At 33.6% G+C, this 17919-nt stretch overlaps 1 protein-coding gene across 1 annotated transcript; it reads right to left on the bottom strand.

The window, feature by feature from the left end:
- Positions 1–5131: 5131 nt before the first annotated feature.
- Positions 5132–13062, bottom strand: LOC143244821 (uncharacterized). The gene is made up of 3 exons (XM_076490197.1): positions 12934–13062; positions 9032–9122; positions 5132–6749 (listed from the first exon to the last, which is right to left on the bottom strand). Exons 2-3 carry the CDS (start codon positions 9105–9107, stop codon positions 6109–6111), a joined length of 717 nt encoding a protein of 238 aa, XP_076346312.1. The 5' UTR covers positions 9108–9122; positions 12934–13062; the 3' UTR covers positions 5132–6108.
- Positions 13063–17919: the final 4857 nt, after the last annotated feature.

Raw genomic sequence — 17919 nt, 5'->3', positions numbered from 1 at the left:
CAGAGCCACCTTTAACAATGAATTTTTTAGACAATGAATTCGAACTTATGGTTAAAACAAAGAACGTGCCAATGCTTAAAATCGCACGATTTCTATGTGATATCCAAGTTGTCGAAATACATCCTGTATTTAAAGAAGTGCAGTTGCAATAAAGATATTAACTTAATCACATATTTTGCTGGTCCCTGCCAATAATATTTATAAATATTTTCAACCCAGAAACCTAACGTAACCTATTATTTCTTATATTAATTTTATAAGTTACATCCTTATTAATCTGGCAATCATCACATCCAAACACCATTCTCGAAAGACTCTAAGATTTGGTGACAATCGATTCATCAGTTCACCATTTATAAGCAGACACACAGACTTTTACCAAGTAATGGTTTTAGAAGATTTTTTAAGGAATTATTGAAATTCTTAAATTTAGGTCGGATATATTGATACACAAAATTAACCAAATTTAGGTGCATGAATAGAATATAAAAAATATTTAGTACTATGATAAATTGCTTCATTTAAAATATACTGAATCAACTTAAATCTCCTTCCATATTAATGATGTTGTCCCTCACTGGAAGAACGATAAGTCTATGGATTTACAATATTAAAATCAGGGGCTCGATTCCCTTTAGTGGGGCCCGGCATGGCCAAGCGTGTTAAGGCGTGCGACTCGTCATCTGAGGGTCGCGGGTTCGCATCCCCGTCGCGCCAAATATGCTCGCCCTTTCAGCCGTGGGGCGTTATAATATGACGGTCAATCCCACTATTCGTTGGTAAAAGAGTAGCCAAAAAAGTTGGTGGTAGGTGGTGATGACTAGCTGCCTTCCTTCTAGCCTTACACTACTAAATTAGGGACGGCTAGCACAAACAGCCCTCGACTAACTTTGTGCGAAATTCAAAAGCAAACAAACCTTTTAGTGGACACAGCAGATATACGAAAAGACACACATAAACACATTAATGAGGTTTCAAATTCCTTTTTATTGGTGAAAATATTAAGTAACATTAAAAATAACTTCTATGAATTAAATTAATTACACTTGCAATTTAATAAGTATTACTAAACTATACTTACAGGTAAATGAGAACAAACTGAAGCTAAAAAAAAGTGATAATCATATACAATGATTAACAGTGGTTATGTGGCTGACATAAGTGTGTTACTTAAAAACTTCTCATGAATACCAGTGAGTAACCATAGTCACATTTTATGATCAATGACACTAGGATAATCTATTAAACTAGTAGCTAAGACAGTCACGTAATTTTAAATGATTGCTAACAGGTGTACTTATTGACCAATTGGTGAACTATGTATTGACGACAACAATACAAACGAATATTGGTAATGTAATATTAGAAACTTCTGTCAAACATAAAATACCGTACAACCCACACAGGAGTATACACCACGTCATATCTGAAACTAATTTAACATATAGCTCGCGGGTTATTTCCATGAAAATACAGTAGGCCACTCTTAGCCTGATGTCAAAAGCTGTCAAAACAACAAAACAAGTGTACAAATGCAATAAATTTCTTTTATTTATGTATCGTTAAGTTTAATCTGCTGGTTGACTTTGTAGCTGTGTTGTATGGCCGCAACGTATTGTTGGGGTGGAGAGCGGAATTGACCCACATTTATGCCAGATAAATACATGGCTCACAAGGGTTATTGAAGTGTCCAGGATCATGGGATAAACCAACTTTTATATCGAACCGAGGTTTATTGCAGTAGCTCAAAAGTCTTTAGGTTTCCTACATTAATGATAATTTCATGTAAATATATTCAAAGGAGAGCACTTTTCAACTCTTATTAACTCGTGCAAGTGTTTATAACTGCAAAAGAAATAAATACAAATAGAAAAAAAAAGACTATCAACTTTCTAACTGTCTTTCACGTTTGTTTGTTTGTTTTTGGAATTTCGCACAAAGCTACTCGAGGGCTATCTGTGCTAGCCGTCCCTAATTTAGCAGTGTAAGACTAGAGGGAAGGCAGCTAGTCATCACCACCCACCACCAACTCTTTGGCTACTCTTTTACCAACGAATAGTGGGATTGACCGTCATATTATACACCCCACGGCTGGGAGGGCGAGCATGTTTTAGCGCGACGCGGGCGCGAACCCGCGACCCTCGGATTACGAGTCGCACGCCTTACGCGCTAGGCCATGCCGGGCCGTCTTTCACGTAAAAACATTGTTACGAAACTACGAGTGAGGGCAAACAAAAACAAAACTAGATGAATGAAAATGGAATGGAAGAATGGGCTGAAAACTGCCAGCGGTGGTGACCATGGTCTTTCTTCAGCAACAAGGAGTCACTCATAGTATTTGACTCTATATCAGTCCACAAATGTGACTTTGTCAAGATGTTTAAAAAATAATACTGAAACAGCTGTAATCTGTGGAAAACTCATTGAAAAATTGCAACCACTTGACCTCGCCATAAACAAAGTGTTCAAACTGATCCGCAAATGTTGGGAGAAATGAATGACGGAGGGTCTGTACGAATATACAGCCCCTGAGAAAATGAAAAACTCCAGCTATGCCGAAATTTGCTATTAAGTTGTAAAACCATGTAATGCTCTGAAAGTATAATTCATTTTGAATATTTTTATGAAAATGTACTGAGTTCTGAAGAATAAAAGATCAAGAACAATGTCGGTAAAAATTACAACACACCTACACTTAACTTCATCTGTTTCACAGCGACACAGAAGAGGAGGAATTTGACGGCTTTACGAAAGACAATTTGCCTTTAACTCTGAATTAGATAAAACTTTGCCAGGTTCTAGACATTCGTATATTTTTTCATTTGAAAGATGTAATTTAATTTCCTTTTGTTGCTGCATGTTGTATGGGGAATGTTGTACTTTTTATGAAAGAAACTTTATTGTTTATTACAGTTATTTCATTATTTCATACCAAATTAGATATATACAGCCTCCCAGTGGCACACCTAAATATCTGCGGACTCTCACCGCTAGAAAAGGGTCTCAATACCTGTGGTAGGCAGAGCACAGATAGCCCATTATGTAGCTTTGTGCTACTGTTATTAAAGATATTAAGATTAAACTTTTTTTTAAAAGCCTGTATCTCGTTGATAGTTGAACTCAATCTCCTGTGCTTCTGTCACGTGGTCAAGCCAATCACAGGTTAAAGGTTATGGTAATGCTATGGGACATGCTGACAGTGGAAGCTACTCGTTTTGAAATGGGTGAGCAATTAATTAAGTTGCAGCTGAAATCTGTTTAAATACTGATAGATATAGTCAGAAGTATTTACCTTTATACTTTGTCCATTGACCAGAGAATACCTGGGTTTGCTAACAGATGTATTTATCAACTGATTTGTGATCGTTCTATGTGTTCAACAACAACAATAAAAAAGAATATTTGAAATATTATATTAGTGATTTCAGTCAAACAAAAGAACCGTATAGCTCACATACGAGTATACAACTCATCTGTCATTTTTGAAAACTAATTTCACATATAGCTCGCGAGTTATTTCCATGAAGATATGTTAGGTTGCTCTTGGTATGATGTCAAGTATTTCAAATCTTATTTTTTCTAGTTATATGTTGCTTAAAGATAAATTGTATTTCTAAAGCTAATAGTTACTACAGTGAAGAATTAACAACACATTTCAGTTGAATGGTTTTGAGTGACAGATATTAAAGAAACAAAATATGGAAAAAGAGAAAGAACAGAACTTGAAAATTAAAGCTATTAATCCTAAATGGTTGGTAATTCAAAATTAACTTGTATAATGATGACATAGAAACATACATAAATGTAGTTTTGCTTGTAAAATGCATTAACTCAATCTTTCATATTAGATTATAATTTTCTTGTCATCATACAGGAAATTTAAAAAAAATAATATGGCATATTACAATCCTAAACTTAAAATAATAACAGTTACAAGCGCATAGTTAATGTAGATGACTGTGTGTGCGTGAGTTTTTTATAACAAAGCCACATCGGGCTATCTGCTGAGTTCACCGAGGGAAACTGAACCCCTGATTTTAGTGTTGTAAGTCCGTAGACTTATCACTGTACTAGCGGGGTACTTCTGTAGATGAAGGGCACGGTAGGTACCATTCTTTTACATAGCCCCAAGAAACTCACCACGGCTTCAATTTTATGTAAGTTATAGAATTCTTAACTAGTTGATCGTCTTAATACAGCTTACGATATTGTCTTTGTATAAGAATAGGCGATCTCATCTCTGATAGCCACAGCATATACATACGTTTCTCTGTTTCCATGTTGATTAATGGTATATTTGGTGACCGCCCATGCGTTATGTCATTACCCTTACTCTGAAAAAAAAATACTTCGTGCATGCACCTCTCAATCGCAAATCTTAAGTTCCTAATTGTCATATTGAAATTTGTAATAAGTCACTTAATTGTGGGACAACCTGCATTACAAACTTATTGTATTAAAAGCGAATGTACCCGTCCAGAGTGACGGGAAAATTCACATTATTTCATGAACTTTGAAAAGATTAATTGTGTTGCACTCTTGGTTTCACAAAGAGCCTATAATTCTGAACTATTTGCACCTTCCACCATGAAACGCAATCGTTGAGAATTTCACACATGATAATTGCCGTTCAACAATAACGTATGGTAAATCTACATTTTTATTTTTTAAGTTACATCACATTTTTAAATGTGAATGGTAGTGTGTTTAATTTTCAAAAATTTAGTGTAGACTGTCCTTTCTACAGGATAAAATTTGGCATCAATATTATTCATGGCTGTTTTTCACACAACACGCAAAAAGAAATGTTATCTATTGAAGTAAACACCAATAAAGTACATTTAAATAATATGTATTAGATTCCTGGTACATGTGATTTAATATTAATGTTTTTGACATGTTTGTCATCAACGTTAAATGAAGCGGTAAGATTTAATACATTCGTGCATATACAGTTAAATGTTTAACATTCTAAACTACTTATGTTGCATTAACGGTCTTATGTATACTGAACACCTTAAATCGGTGATATACGTATATTGACAGTGCAATTAATGAACATTATGAATTAAATTAAAAATGCTATAAAACAAATTAATTTGTTACATAGATCAAGAAGATATTGTAATAACACATGCCTAATGATCAGAAATAATCGTATTTTACTTACATATCTTATGTAGTAAAGACAGAGTGTTGAAGCCTAAGTAACGATGTTAGATTGTTAGTCTGAGCAATTCCTCGTGTTTACAAATAATGCCACAATGAATCATTCTTGTTGAAATAACTGCTTTCAGTTTAATGCATAGCAATATAAAAGAAATGATATTCCATGAAATAAAGACATATCTAGAAAGAAAACTAGTTTCAATCACTCATAAAAGGCGTCATTAAAGGTATGTGGAACGTTTTAAGATAACCAAAATCTAGTAGTATTAAAATGATATTTTTGTTTTATACCGATTTCCAGTAGCCTATTGATTAAACTTGTAAATTTCATTAAGTGCACTTGAATATAATCTAGCATTATCTTTAGAAATGTAATAAAAAATTATTCTGCGTTTTGTTGGTCAAGGTTACCTAAAATCGAAAAGTGTGGAAAGTCATAATGGAAGGTATTAAATCTGTACCGTTGTTGTTGTTTTGTTTTTTGTTTTTTGCTTTAGCGCAATATTACATAACATACTACCTGCGCTCTAACGTCTACAGTGAATCGAACCCCGCCTCTTAAAATTCCATAAACTTACCGCTTAACCAATGGAGGACAGAGTTAAACGAAACATAAACCAAACTGAGAATTTAATTTTTGATGGCCCCCTGAATATTCTGTACTTTTATTTTCTTAATACTTTGAGATTCTACCTTTAGATAATGGAGATAAGGTTTTTAAAAGGCAAAGGAAATACAAGTTTTTTTGGGGTATCATATTTTTCAATGTAATTTTGAATATAAGTACAGTGATCCTAACAATTTTTGAAAGAGATCATTAGCATTAAAAGAAAAAGAATTTGTTATTGGAAAACTAGTTCATTAACGTGCATTGTAAGCATCCTAAATCCTTAAAACGGTGAAGCTCTGAAAAAAACTATTGCAAAACATTTCAAGAAGTTAATTGTTTGATGTAATCCATTGTGGAAGATAAATAAAAGGAACTTTATTCATCTGAGTTTGCAACATGTTCATCCAATAGAGGTCCAAGGCTTGTTGAAATACTGGGGTGAAACTATCAGGGTATAAGATAAGAAAGATATTTACTAGACTACAGGTAGAGTTATCACAGCCGGATACATTTGTCGTCATTTGCCCTGTGCTTGAAACCTCCATTTTGGACAATGTTGAATTCTCTTGGCAACCAAAGTTTAGTTGAGTTTCACTTATAATATCAATAAATGGGACTTGAAAACTCAGGTTTGCAGAAATAGTTCGGATGAAAAAACTTCTGCTACAAGTGCAGTTTGCTGTAACACTTCCATATAGTTTGAGTTGGCTCAATGCCAAACAGGAGTCACCAGCACAAGACGTGAATGGTGTGGCTATTTGAGTGAGGTTATTCAAACCATAAACTCTACAGTTGCTACAGGTGAAATCGGCCATCTTAGAAGGAACTTCAAAACAGCAAAATGTCCCATTGGAACTGTTTTTGACCTCCTTTAATAAGAAATGCTGATACTTATCAATGAGACTTTCCATTAAATTTTGGTTATTCACAGTTCCATTTCTTAAGTTGTTATTTTGGTTCGCCTGGCTGTCTAGATATGAATAGACATAAAATAAAAATAAAAATAGGGAAAAATTATTATCGTTAGTTAGAATAGAAAACTAAAAATTGAAATCATTAAATCAAAATTTATAGCATATAGTGTTTTACAGTATCTGTTAGATTTATGGTAAATGTACTTTTATTACATAGTTATAAAATGTTACCCTAGATTATTTTTTAGGCTGAGTTCAACTACAAAAAAAAGACTAAGTTTTCCTACTTGTAAAATCTAAACCATCATGTGTATTTTACAGTATCTCTTTGTCTTATATCAACAGTATTGTGCGAAAGTGTGAGGACAAGAAAATAGTTTGTCATTCTTTCCATTTTATGGAGCTAATTCTTCTATGCCATTACAGAATGTATATTTCAACACTATGGTAATGCTTCACTGATCCCTTTTGACAAGTGAATAAGCCAGGGTGAGAATACTTATCATTCTTTAGAATTATCATGTACTTGATCCAAGGGCATGTCATACAGGTTCTGCTTGAATAAACGTACTGATGAAATTTAGGATCTGAAATAACTTTCATAGTGCTACATGCAGTGTCTTAACTATACAGAAAGAAGCTAGCATGTGCTATTGCTATATGCTAAAAGAAATTAATTTAATAGCACTCCACAAATAAACCTTAGCAAAAATAGTTATTAACATTGTATATTAAGATTTGCTGTAATGCCACAATCCAGAAAGCGTACACAATTGTCAGTAGAACAGAGAGTTTACATAAAAGCTTTACGTGATGCTGGTTTTGTTTGTTTTGTTTTTTTTATTTCGCGCAAAGCTAACTCGAGAGTTATCTGCGCTAGCCGTTCCTAATTTAGCAGTATAATACTTGAGGGTAGGCAGTTAGTCATCACCACCCACCACCAATTCTTGGGCTACTCTTTTACCAACGAATAGTTGGATTGACCATCACATTGTAGCGCCACCATGGTTGAAACAGCGAGCATGTTTTGTGCAACGGGGATTCGAACCTGCGAGTCAAGTGCCTTAACCACCTGTCCATGCCGGGCCCAAATCAAATGTTACTTCCGAAGAAAGTTGATGAGAGTGCATTAGAGCATTTGGAGTAAAATTCAAAAGGACACTTTGATTAAACATATTTCAACAATACCTGAAAATCCGTCTGCAGTTATTAAAGCATTGAGTTTATATTGTACTAAATATGAAGATTAATAAAATTTTGATATTTCACCTGTGACTTAGTTTCCATTGTTCTTTAAAAGTAGCCTGAAATTTAATGTTTGACTTCGTCCAAACACTTTTGCACAGCATTGAATATATTGATTTTAATTATAATAAAAAATATTCATTTCATAAATATCATCGTAACATAGCTACACATCAGCTTATGGCACAATTAAATATGGATCGAATGTGTTTAGTAATTTTTAAAGTGATACTTTTGTTTCGCATAGTTATAAAATCTCTTGCTTCAACTGAGTTAATTGCTGTGAATGACAAGCACATTTTCAACATCATCCATAGGCTTAATCTAAGTGTCAACAGGGCTAAAACGGAGAAAATAAGGAAAACATAGAATTAAATAATGTAAACCGATCACAAATTATTGATCAATATATTAAACATAAACCTAAACGTTTTATTGTTTAAACACTTAGTGTTTTTAAGGGTGCGGTTAAAAGAAAATTATAGAATTTATTTGTGTTTTGTTTGTTATATATATATCTTTCCAAAGCTACTCTAGGACTATCTAGGCTAGCCTTTTGTATCTTTGAACCGATGGGCTAAACGGAAAGAACTAACCGCTAATTCCTGAGGTAGTCTTGTCTGACTGAATAGTAGGATTTTACTGCAATACTTATAACGCACCGTCAGCCTGAAAGTGTGAAGCGAAACGAACTAAGAGCTAACAGATCTAAACTCCAACACACTAACTACTGAGTCACGGTCGGTCTTAATTGTTACATGAATATAAAACTCAAGAAAGGGGAGGGGGTAAAAAGGTGGAGAACTAATAAAATGAGTTAAAAACATTCGGCATGAATATACATACCCAGTTAATTTTATATAAAACCAATACTCTGAAGTTTAACAAGTGGAAACCCACGAGGGTTAACAGGAGAATGATATACTTAAGGTATTGAATTGTGCATGTAATCAACAAAAGTTTATTGTTGAAATAGTAAATGGCCAAAGTGAGAACAAACAAGCATGTAAACAATAAAGTAAATTGATTGAACAAGTAACTACAAGTGAATAATAACAATACAGACAACTTAGTATCAACTGTACGTTCTTACCAACAAACACCTCATTGAATACGATTCCATACAACATCAAGGCCAACAGCGGAATCACCGGTTTCAGTAAATCCATTTTCTTTCTATCTCTCTTTTTTTTAAAAAAAAAAAAAAAAAAAAAAAAAATAAATAAATATGGTTGTGTGCTTTTCTTATTACAAAGTCACATCAGGCTATCTGATATGTCCACCAAGGGGAATCGAACCACTGGTTTTAGCGTTGTAAATCCATAAACTTATTGTTGTAACAGCGAGAGCCATGTTAACATGAAGTCGAAGATATAAAATAATTGAATATTTTGGGTAACTTTCAAAGAATGAAAAAATGCTTACACAATAAGAGTATGGTTATGCGGACATTGATGAGGTTATCTTTTAAACTTAGAGTTTTTAATTTGTTTATTTTAGCACAAAGTTAACAGTAAAGTATTTGTAATCTGTACATCACGGGAATGGAGCCGTATTTTAGTGCTTTAAGTCCGTAACCCTACCGTTGGCCTATTACGGAAACAACACTGGAAGGATGCTTTGTTTTGTTCTTCTGCTTATACTGATCAATTAATGTTTGTTTGTTTTTATATTTGAATAATACTTTTATCGTTGTTGAGTTACTGAATGAAATTTATTATCTGAATGTACAAGAGTTATTCGCACTTTACAAGAATAGTTGCGAGCCAGAGCAGCAGGTTAGCACTTGCGAGGTTATCGAACTGATGAATCAATGCATCGAATCTTTATGTTTTTGTTATATGATATTGCATCCCAGTGTTATGATATACAGAATTAACTATACTATTTACTTAGTTAGTTTTAATTCTCGTCTAGTTAGATAGTTTACGTTGGTCAAAAGTTATTTAAAATTTGATTTATAGCGAATTCCCGAGTATACATAGTGTGTAATGTTATCGTGGATATTATATCTTAATAATTTTCGAAGAAAGATAGTCTTATAGCTAGTTTTTGTTGTTTTAAATAGTGTAGAGCCTAAGAATGCAAAATTGCGAAGAATAGATCATTCAGTGTTCTCCACAACAGCGGGAGGATGAGCAAAACGTATCGTTTAGGACAGCTACAAGTTCCAAATCCAAACACCTAACCAATCTGGAGCAACACCTTCATCTGCAAAGTAAAAGTTATGGGTATGAAAGATGATCCTTCCACCCAATCTAAAATATGAGTGAAAGTGAAAGTAAAGAAGAATGTATAACAACGTGCCATCTAAGCCTTTCTCCCAGTATCAGGGCTCATCAGGTCGACTAAAATACGACAGAACAATAGCAGTTGAGATGCTTTTGGTATTATTAACTCCCTCGAATACCAGTGGAACATCGGAATGTCTACAAATTTACAATGTTAGAAACCGGGCTTCGATACTCGTGGTGGGCAGAGCACAAATATCCCATTGTGAAATTTTGTGCTTAATTACAAATAAAACCTTTAACTGTGGTTACTTCAAATGCACACTTGCAGGAGGTTTGGCGTACCCTGTATGGCGAATCAACAATCAATCGTTAAATTGCATGAGCAATTATTATGGTATGAACTAGATAAGTTTGTGAAGTGTAATTTTTTACCAATTTTATACGAGTTACAAACAAGTCAGAATTAACAATATGTTATTTATTTGCTATTATTATCTATTTCTGCATGAATTAACTTTACTCATCTTTCAGAAGAGCTGGCGAACAATCCAGCTGGTCTTATTCAGTGGCGGCGCCAAGGAGGGGCTTGAGAAAAATGAGCCAAGCCCCCCTCAGCCCCCCAATATTGTTACCTACACATATTCATAAAATATTGAAAACACAATCGTCGTTGTTGCTTAACAATTAACATCAAAGAGACATAGATCTGTAGAACTCAACGTCTTCATTAAGAAGGAAGTATGTGTCATGCGTGCCATAGCAACGGACTGAATGCACTGAAACTCATGCGCTGTATTGCCACTCCCTGTGTATGCCATTCTATCTTGAGCTTTGACGAAGATTAGACAATCACGTTGATTTCAAGTTACAACAGATCATCAGGGGTTTTACTTGATAAACCAAAGGTTTCACAGGTATTTACCCATTAATTTCATTTATCTTTTATTGAAAAGTAAAACATAGCATGCATGTATAAGTATATTGTGTATAGGTCAAAACTATGAAGCATTTAGCTGGTGTTGTGTCTTCTGTAAGATCATTTTGCATTGTATATCCAAAATTGTACTGATGATTGTGACATACACTTAAAATTGTGACTTACAATCTAATTAATGTTATACTTATGATTAGATAATAACCTTACATGTTAACTGACCAAATAATATTTCTAAACAATTCTAGAATGAATTTTAAAAATGTCGTCGGGCTATTTAGAGGTGCCTAATTTAATGTAATGTAGTAGTTACATTATTGTAACGGTGCTTGTCACACTAATGATAAACAGGCGTATTGTTTTGAATTAATATTGACTACAATCACAACATGATGAAAGATAGTTAGCCTGTATTAACTTCACATGGGATAATTCGTTTCTGCTATGTAAACTATGTCCTTATGTTATATTTCTTTTGATTTGTAGCTTTACTCTTAATGGTATATTAAATGTTCAATCTAAGCTAATCTTGATATTCTTTATTATTATGTATTACCTTGGGTGGAATTTAGGTGAACTTTCTCTTTAACATATACGCATATTTTCATAAACAGATTATTTCTAATTTGTATTTATGAATTATTAATCAGAGTATGAGTTTCCAATGAAAACTGCATTGAAAACGCAGTTCAAAATAGCACACCTTTCTGAAATGTATCTTGGTATTTATATTATTATAATTTACCATCTATACTTCATATTGATGGCATTTTGAAAAGCCCCTTCACAGTTTACCTCAGCCCCCCCCCCCAACGAAAATATCCTGGTGCCGCCACTGGTCTTATTGTTCCTGCAACAGGTCAAATAACCACAGCGTCTAAAGAAGAACACTTTAGAAATTATAAAAATTTATAAGTGAAAAAGTAATAATAAATGAGTCATTCATATTACGAGAAATTTATTGTCACAGACTAAGTAGTCGCAGCGCAAAATTAAAGAATATCCTTTGAGATGAAAAAAAAGTATTTTGTTATTTCGTGCAACGCTACACGAGAGCTATCTGCGCTAGCCGACCCTAATTTAGTAGTGTAAGACAAGAGGGAAGGCAGCTACTCATCATCACCCATCGCCAACTCTTGGGCTACTCTTTGGGATTGACCAAAAGAGCTAGCATGTTTGGTATGACAGGGATTCGATCCCACGACCCGCAGATTCCGAGTCGAGCGCCCGACCTACCTGGCCATGAAACCTATTCTACAGATATATGTCCCTGCACTGTAACCTATCTGTGTTAGGGAAGCAAGGGGAGGTTGGATACATATCTACATATATACACATACATGCACACATGTGTTCCGCTAGGTCAGCGGTAAGTTACAACGCTAAAATTAGAGATTCGATTATCCACGGTAGGTATATAAATAGCTCATTGTGTAGCTTTGTACTAAAACTACATATACCAATAATGTTAACTACATAAATGTTCAATTGTATTTAAATAATTTTCTCGACTCACATTTATGATATTCTGTAATTTTTAATATTTTTTGAGTATCGTTTTACATACCAGCTGAAGCTCAGAAGAAAATATATGACAAAAGATTTTAAGCCGTATTTCCCATATCACTTCTCTTTGGATACTGTGCAGCAACTAATGTAAAAATAAAGCAATCTGCAGGAGGCAGAGTTTCATAAAAGTTAAAAATCGAATAACGGTGAAAAAATTATAATATTAATGTAAACAAAAATAAATATAATTTCAAACAAAAACAACGTTATTCCTAAATCAAGAAATAACGTCAAACAAAACCAGTAAAAACCACCTACTTCGTATAGGATTGCAGGTTCTATAATCGTTTTCAAACTGTTTCGATCCGAATGCTTACTTTAATGGGTTCCCAAACACCCGTAGACTACATTTGTACTCATAACCAGAATTTCTCAATATATTATTCTTTTCAGTGTGATATGCATTTTTTTTTTCAAGTATAGCCCATTGTACAACTTAGTTTTTGTTACACTTGTCGGTTACATTTTCTCAGGTGCAGGATGTTTGCATCACGCGTTACCAAATTGAAGCCAAAACATTGACAAATTTCTTTTCAAACAGCGGGAAACCATGCAGTATTATTGTGTGCTCATCCACAGGTAGCCTTGTAAATAAAACAGTCACAATATTTATCCTAAGGCAGATGTTTGCAATCATAAAAAGGAAAAAATATATATATTTCCGCCACATTCATATGTACTCGCAATTTTAGTAAATCCATTCGCCACCTGTACATGTTCAGGGTGTGTAAAATCATCCAACATATACTGTTTTCTTTTTATCACTAAAACGAAATCCTTGTTATCGTCGATTGAAAATCATGTAGTTTCTAACTCTTAAGGAAAATAACACCTAAATTGGTAAACACAGTGCACACTATTTATTTTTGACACGATTGATCAGAATTACTTCCTTTTGGCCTCGATGAAACCTTTCACTCAAGGTCGTGCTAATTATTTACTGTTTACTTTTATTGCTGCAGTTAAAAACTGAAAGTTATAAAGCAATTACGTTTTTCATTTTTGTTGTTCTTATTCAGCAAAACGATACACTAGCTTATAATGTTATCACAACAATAAGAATGATATCTTAATTTTTACTGGACTAATTAGAGACAATGTTTGACGCAAATTCGTCCAACAAAGATTTCTACAGGATACACCTGCTGACATGCTTCCAACAGCACCGTAAGCAACATATATTGTGTTTGACATATTACTGAGCACTCTCCTTTTAATTCTCATTGTTTGTTTGTTCTTGAATTTCGCGCAAAGCTAAAAAGGACTATCTGCACTAGCCGTCCCTAATTTAACAGTGCAAGACAAGAGAGCAGGCAGCTATTCATCACCACCCACCACCTACTCTTGGGCTACTCTTTTACCAACGAATTAGGTGTGGCCGGGTGGTCATCATACTGGATTGTGAATTGAAGGGGCTCACGCTTCGCTTACAGTTACCATAAGATTGTGCTGCGCGTTATGGGAGGGTTAGTTCCTTTTATGAGCGACAACGAAATCACACTTTTCGATTAAAGTATCTCAAAAGCTGGCAGTGAGTATTGTCGACTAGCTGCCTTACGTTTAGTCCAAATGTTCAAAATTAATCTGGTTCAAAACTGCAATTTCCAAAATACTCAAGTAATTAACTAAAAAATACAAATATGAAAATTTTAATTGGTCCCTTTCAGAATTGACAGATGACTCTCGAATTTAGTAAGAACAAATTATTTGTTAACTTTATCTTATAAATCTCTTAACTGCTTATGTCCACTCTGACTTTTTGGTCACAATACATTATCTTTTTTATTTTTATTTCTGCACAGACAATGTATCCAAGCTTTTGATCATGATTTTCCCTTGTTTTCAAAATTTCAACACCATGATTTTGGGACTTCCCTCTTCTTCCCCCCCAAAAATCCATTTCTGTTCACATTCGACTTGCTAAAAAACAAAACTCACGGTTTTAAATTTACTGTCAAAAATTTCAAAATAAACCCAGCAAAACAACAATCGATACTGGAAATACTTTAGTAAACTTTGACAGGAATGTAGTTTTTTTACTTTTCACTTTCACCATACATTTTGTTGAATATACAAGACTGCTAAGTTTAAGGATTATTATTTGGTTTACCTAATGATTTAATACTTAGGAATTATTTAATTTTCATAACAAAAGGGTTGAAAAATAATTGTTTTAAAAGCGATAGTTATGACTAGTTTGGTTGCGAAACTCGGGTAATCGTACGTTGTGTGTGCGTCATTTAACTGTTGTATTATTGACGCCATGTTACTCGAATTTTCGGTATTTTTTATCGTAATCTTAAGTGAGTAATGTTACATTATAGCGTCATTTGCGTGCGTGCGCGCGCATGTGTGTATATATACGTATACGGTTACGACAGAAAGTGTTCGGTCCCCTGTGTCCCGAGTGGTATTTTTGATCATAACTTTAAAAGTATCACGAGTAGGATAATGAAAGTATAGTACATTATAAATATTATACTAACACACATCTACATAACTGTTTACACAAGATGGGCGGAAAGTGTTCGTACGTCTACTTTAATGGCCAGTTGTGTAGCCTTTCAGGTGAATTACTTGGCGCAATCTCTCCTCATAGCCCTCCATGATCGTTTGACAGTACTCGACTGGTATTTTCTTCCATTCTTCTTTACAGAAGGTCTCCAACTTTTGCAAGTTTTTCGGATGACGCTGATCAACCCTGGTCTTCAACTCATACCAAACGTTTTCAATTGGGTTGAGATCGGGTGACTGCGATGGCCACTCCAGAACGCTTATATGGTTCCTCTGCAACCAGGATTGCACATATTTCGATGTGTGTTTACGGTCATTGTCGTGCTGGAAGATCCAACGACGCCCAAGCCGCAAGTTCCGAGCATCATTCTTGATATAAGTGCCTAATATATACTCTCTGGGTTACCACAGTTTTATCTTGAACTTTGTCTCACTTTTGTCAAAGTTCACACTAAGGAGATCAATTACTTTAAAATACCCTTTTGCAAGACAAATTATTCTCCATAACTCTTAAATTGTGAAACTAACTTTAAAATATTGTCCGTTATGGCTAATCACTTACACATTTGTTAACTTTATGTTTTCTAACTTTTCGAACTTATCTTCACTTGATTTGCACTCGATTAGTTGCTAATACACAGTTACGACAGAAAGTGTTCGTACCCCTGCGTCCCGAGTGTTTTTTTGCAAAAAATATACTTCCGGCAAATTAACGCCGTCTCCATCATTAATGATTCAATCACCCTGTGTAGACTTTTCACAATGAAACGTAATTATTTAAAGTTTCAGATAAAAATTGTAATACAGTACAGTGTAAAGAATATTTGTATACACGTTCGATTTGTTTTGAATACATTTTAAAACAAATGGATTACGTGCTATCCATTTATCGCCAACACGGCACAGACATCTACTGCAGAAGAATCCTAGCTCAACATAAAACTGACACTTGTCACTAAAACAAAAAAAAAAAATAACCAAAACATTTTCCCCATAACCATCACTAAACTAGTGTTATTAAATACTTCCAGTTATGTAACAATACTGACATTTCATAAAAGTTTACTTGCTCACAAGTAGCATCTAAACTAATAACTCATAATTATAACTAGCCGCACCCTCAAAACATTTAGGATAGTTTTCATACCTTGGCTTAAATTTCTCCTATTATATCATGTTCATGCATGCCATTTATTTTTTTGCAGGAATCATGTATCAGATCGATAAATCCTGGTCGACTGGAAAAATATTTACGCATTCAAAAAACTCACGCAAACTGTATGTAATAAAACTACAGTAAAATAAATTTATAACAACGTATGGAGTATGAAACAGCTATGAACGCTCAGTATTTGACACGTTTTTTGTTTGTATTGAATTTCGCGCAAAGCTACACGAGGGCTATCTACGCTTGACACGTCTTTATGATTTTATAAATTATAACAAAGAAATTCACTAAAATGAATAATAAAACCCGTAATAACGAAAAATAACTAAAAGGTGTTTATAGCAATTTATGAAACGAACCAAAGCTAAGTTATTGAAAAGTAGTAATGAAGACAAATTAACTTAATATTCAGAATCACAAAATGATAAGCATATGGTTTAGAATAAAACGCGCATGCACATTTTTGACCTAAATAGGCCTAAAAACCAATATAAATTGTATTTGGTGTAATATTCATTTTGTTTAGGAAATTGCACGAAATAAATGTTATGTGTATGAAATACTTTGCAACTTAAAAATACCAAAGTTTAAATCGAAGCCAGTCGTCACGTGATGACAATATTATGCAACTGACTTTTTGTACAAAGGCCTTTCTAACAATATGATGTATCATATGATCAAATTTGCCAGAAAAGTTTCAAAGAAACACAAAAGTATTACTTATATAGATATGGCAATGCCATTTTTTAACCAACTTTTTTTCAATCATGTTGAATTTTTGTGTGATATTTTAAGGGTAGTCTGAGTCCATTTTAACCAAAACCAAAAACTATGATAGTATAATCAAGCCCACTACGACTCTTTTAAAACATTACATACAGAACCATCTTTTTCAAACACTAATAAATAAATAAATAGCAATAACCATAATACTTTTATAAAATTGGTTGTTGTTCGTTTTACACTAAAACCAAATTAGGCTATCTGTTGTATTCACCATATAGAACTGAACCCCAGATTTTAGCTCTGTAGGTCTGTAAACTTTCTGCTATCTCATTAGGCAAATATTTTTTATGAAGCTAAAAATGATAATCAATTGAATATGGACTAAGCGATTAAATCTATAATATAGAATCATTAAAGAATGAATGGCCCAGTACAATTATTTCTAACTCAGAGATAAAATTTACAAACAATGTACCTAGTGAGGTACTTGGCTAATCTGAGTAAATATGTATTAAAATCACCACTACAAATTAGTTAACTTTCAGAGCAGTCGAATTTAATGTAAATATTAACAATAAAACAAATTATATTTTAGATCTACTTATCTTTACAAACATGCAATTTTTAATGTTTTGTATATTGTATACACCAAATACACATTACACATCATAAAATCATACATTCTTTTAGAAGAATAAACCTGCCTTTGATGATGTTCCATAATAAATTATTAATTTACTATTTTATATACATTTTTCTTCAAATTTCCATAGCAACAGTCATCAAGATGGTGGTAGTAGCTTTCAGCTTTAACTTAAATAATCTGAATAGAAAAA

The sequence above is a fragment of the Tachypleus tridentatus genome, chromosome 2 (genome assembly GCF_004210375.1).
Source record: "Tachypleus tridentatus isolate NWPU-2018 chromosome 2, ASM421037v1, whole genome shotgun sequence".
Classification (NCBI taxonomy): Eukaryota; Metazoa; Arthropoda; class Merostomata; order Xiphosura; family Limulidae; genus Tachypleus; species Tachypleus tridentatus.
Note: the sequence above shows the minus strand (reverse complement) of the source record. Positions and strands in the feature narration are given on the sequence as shown.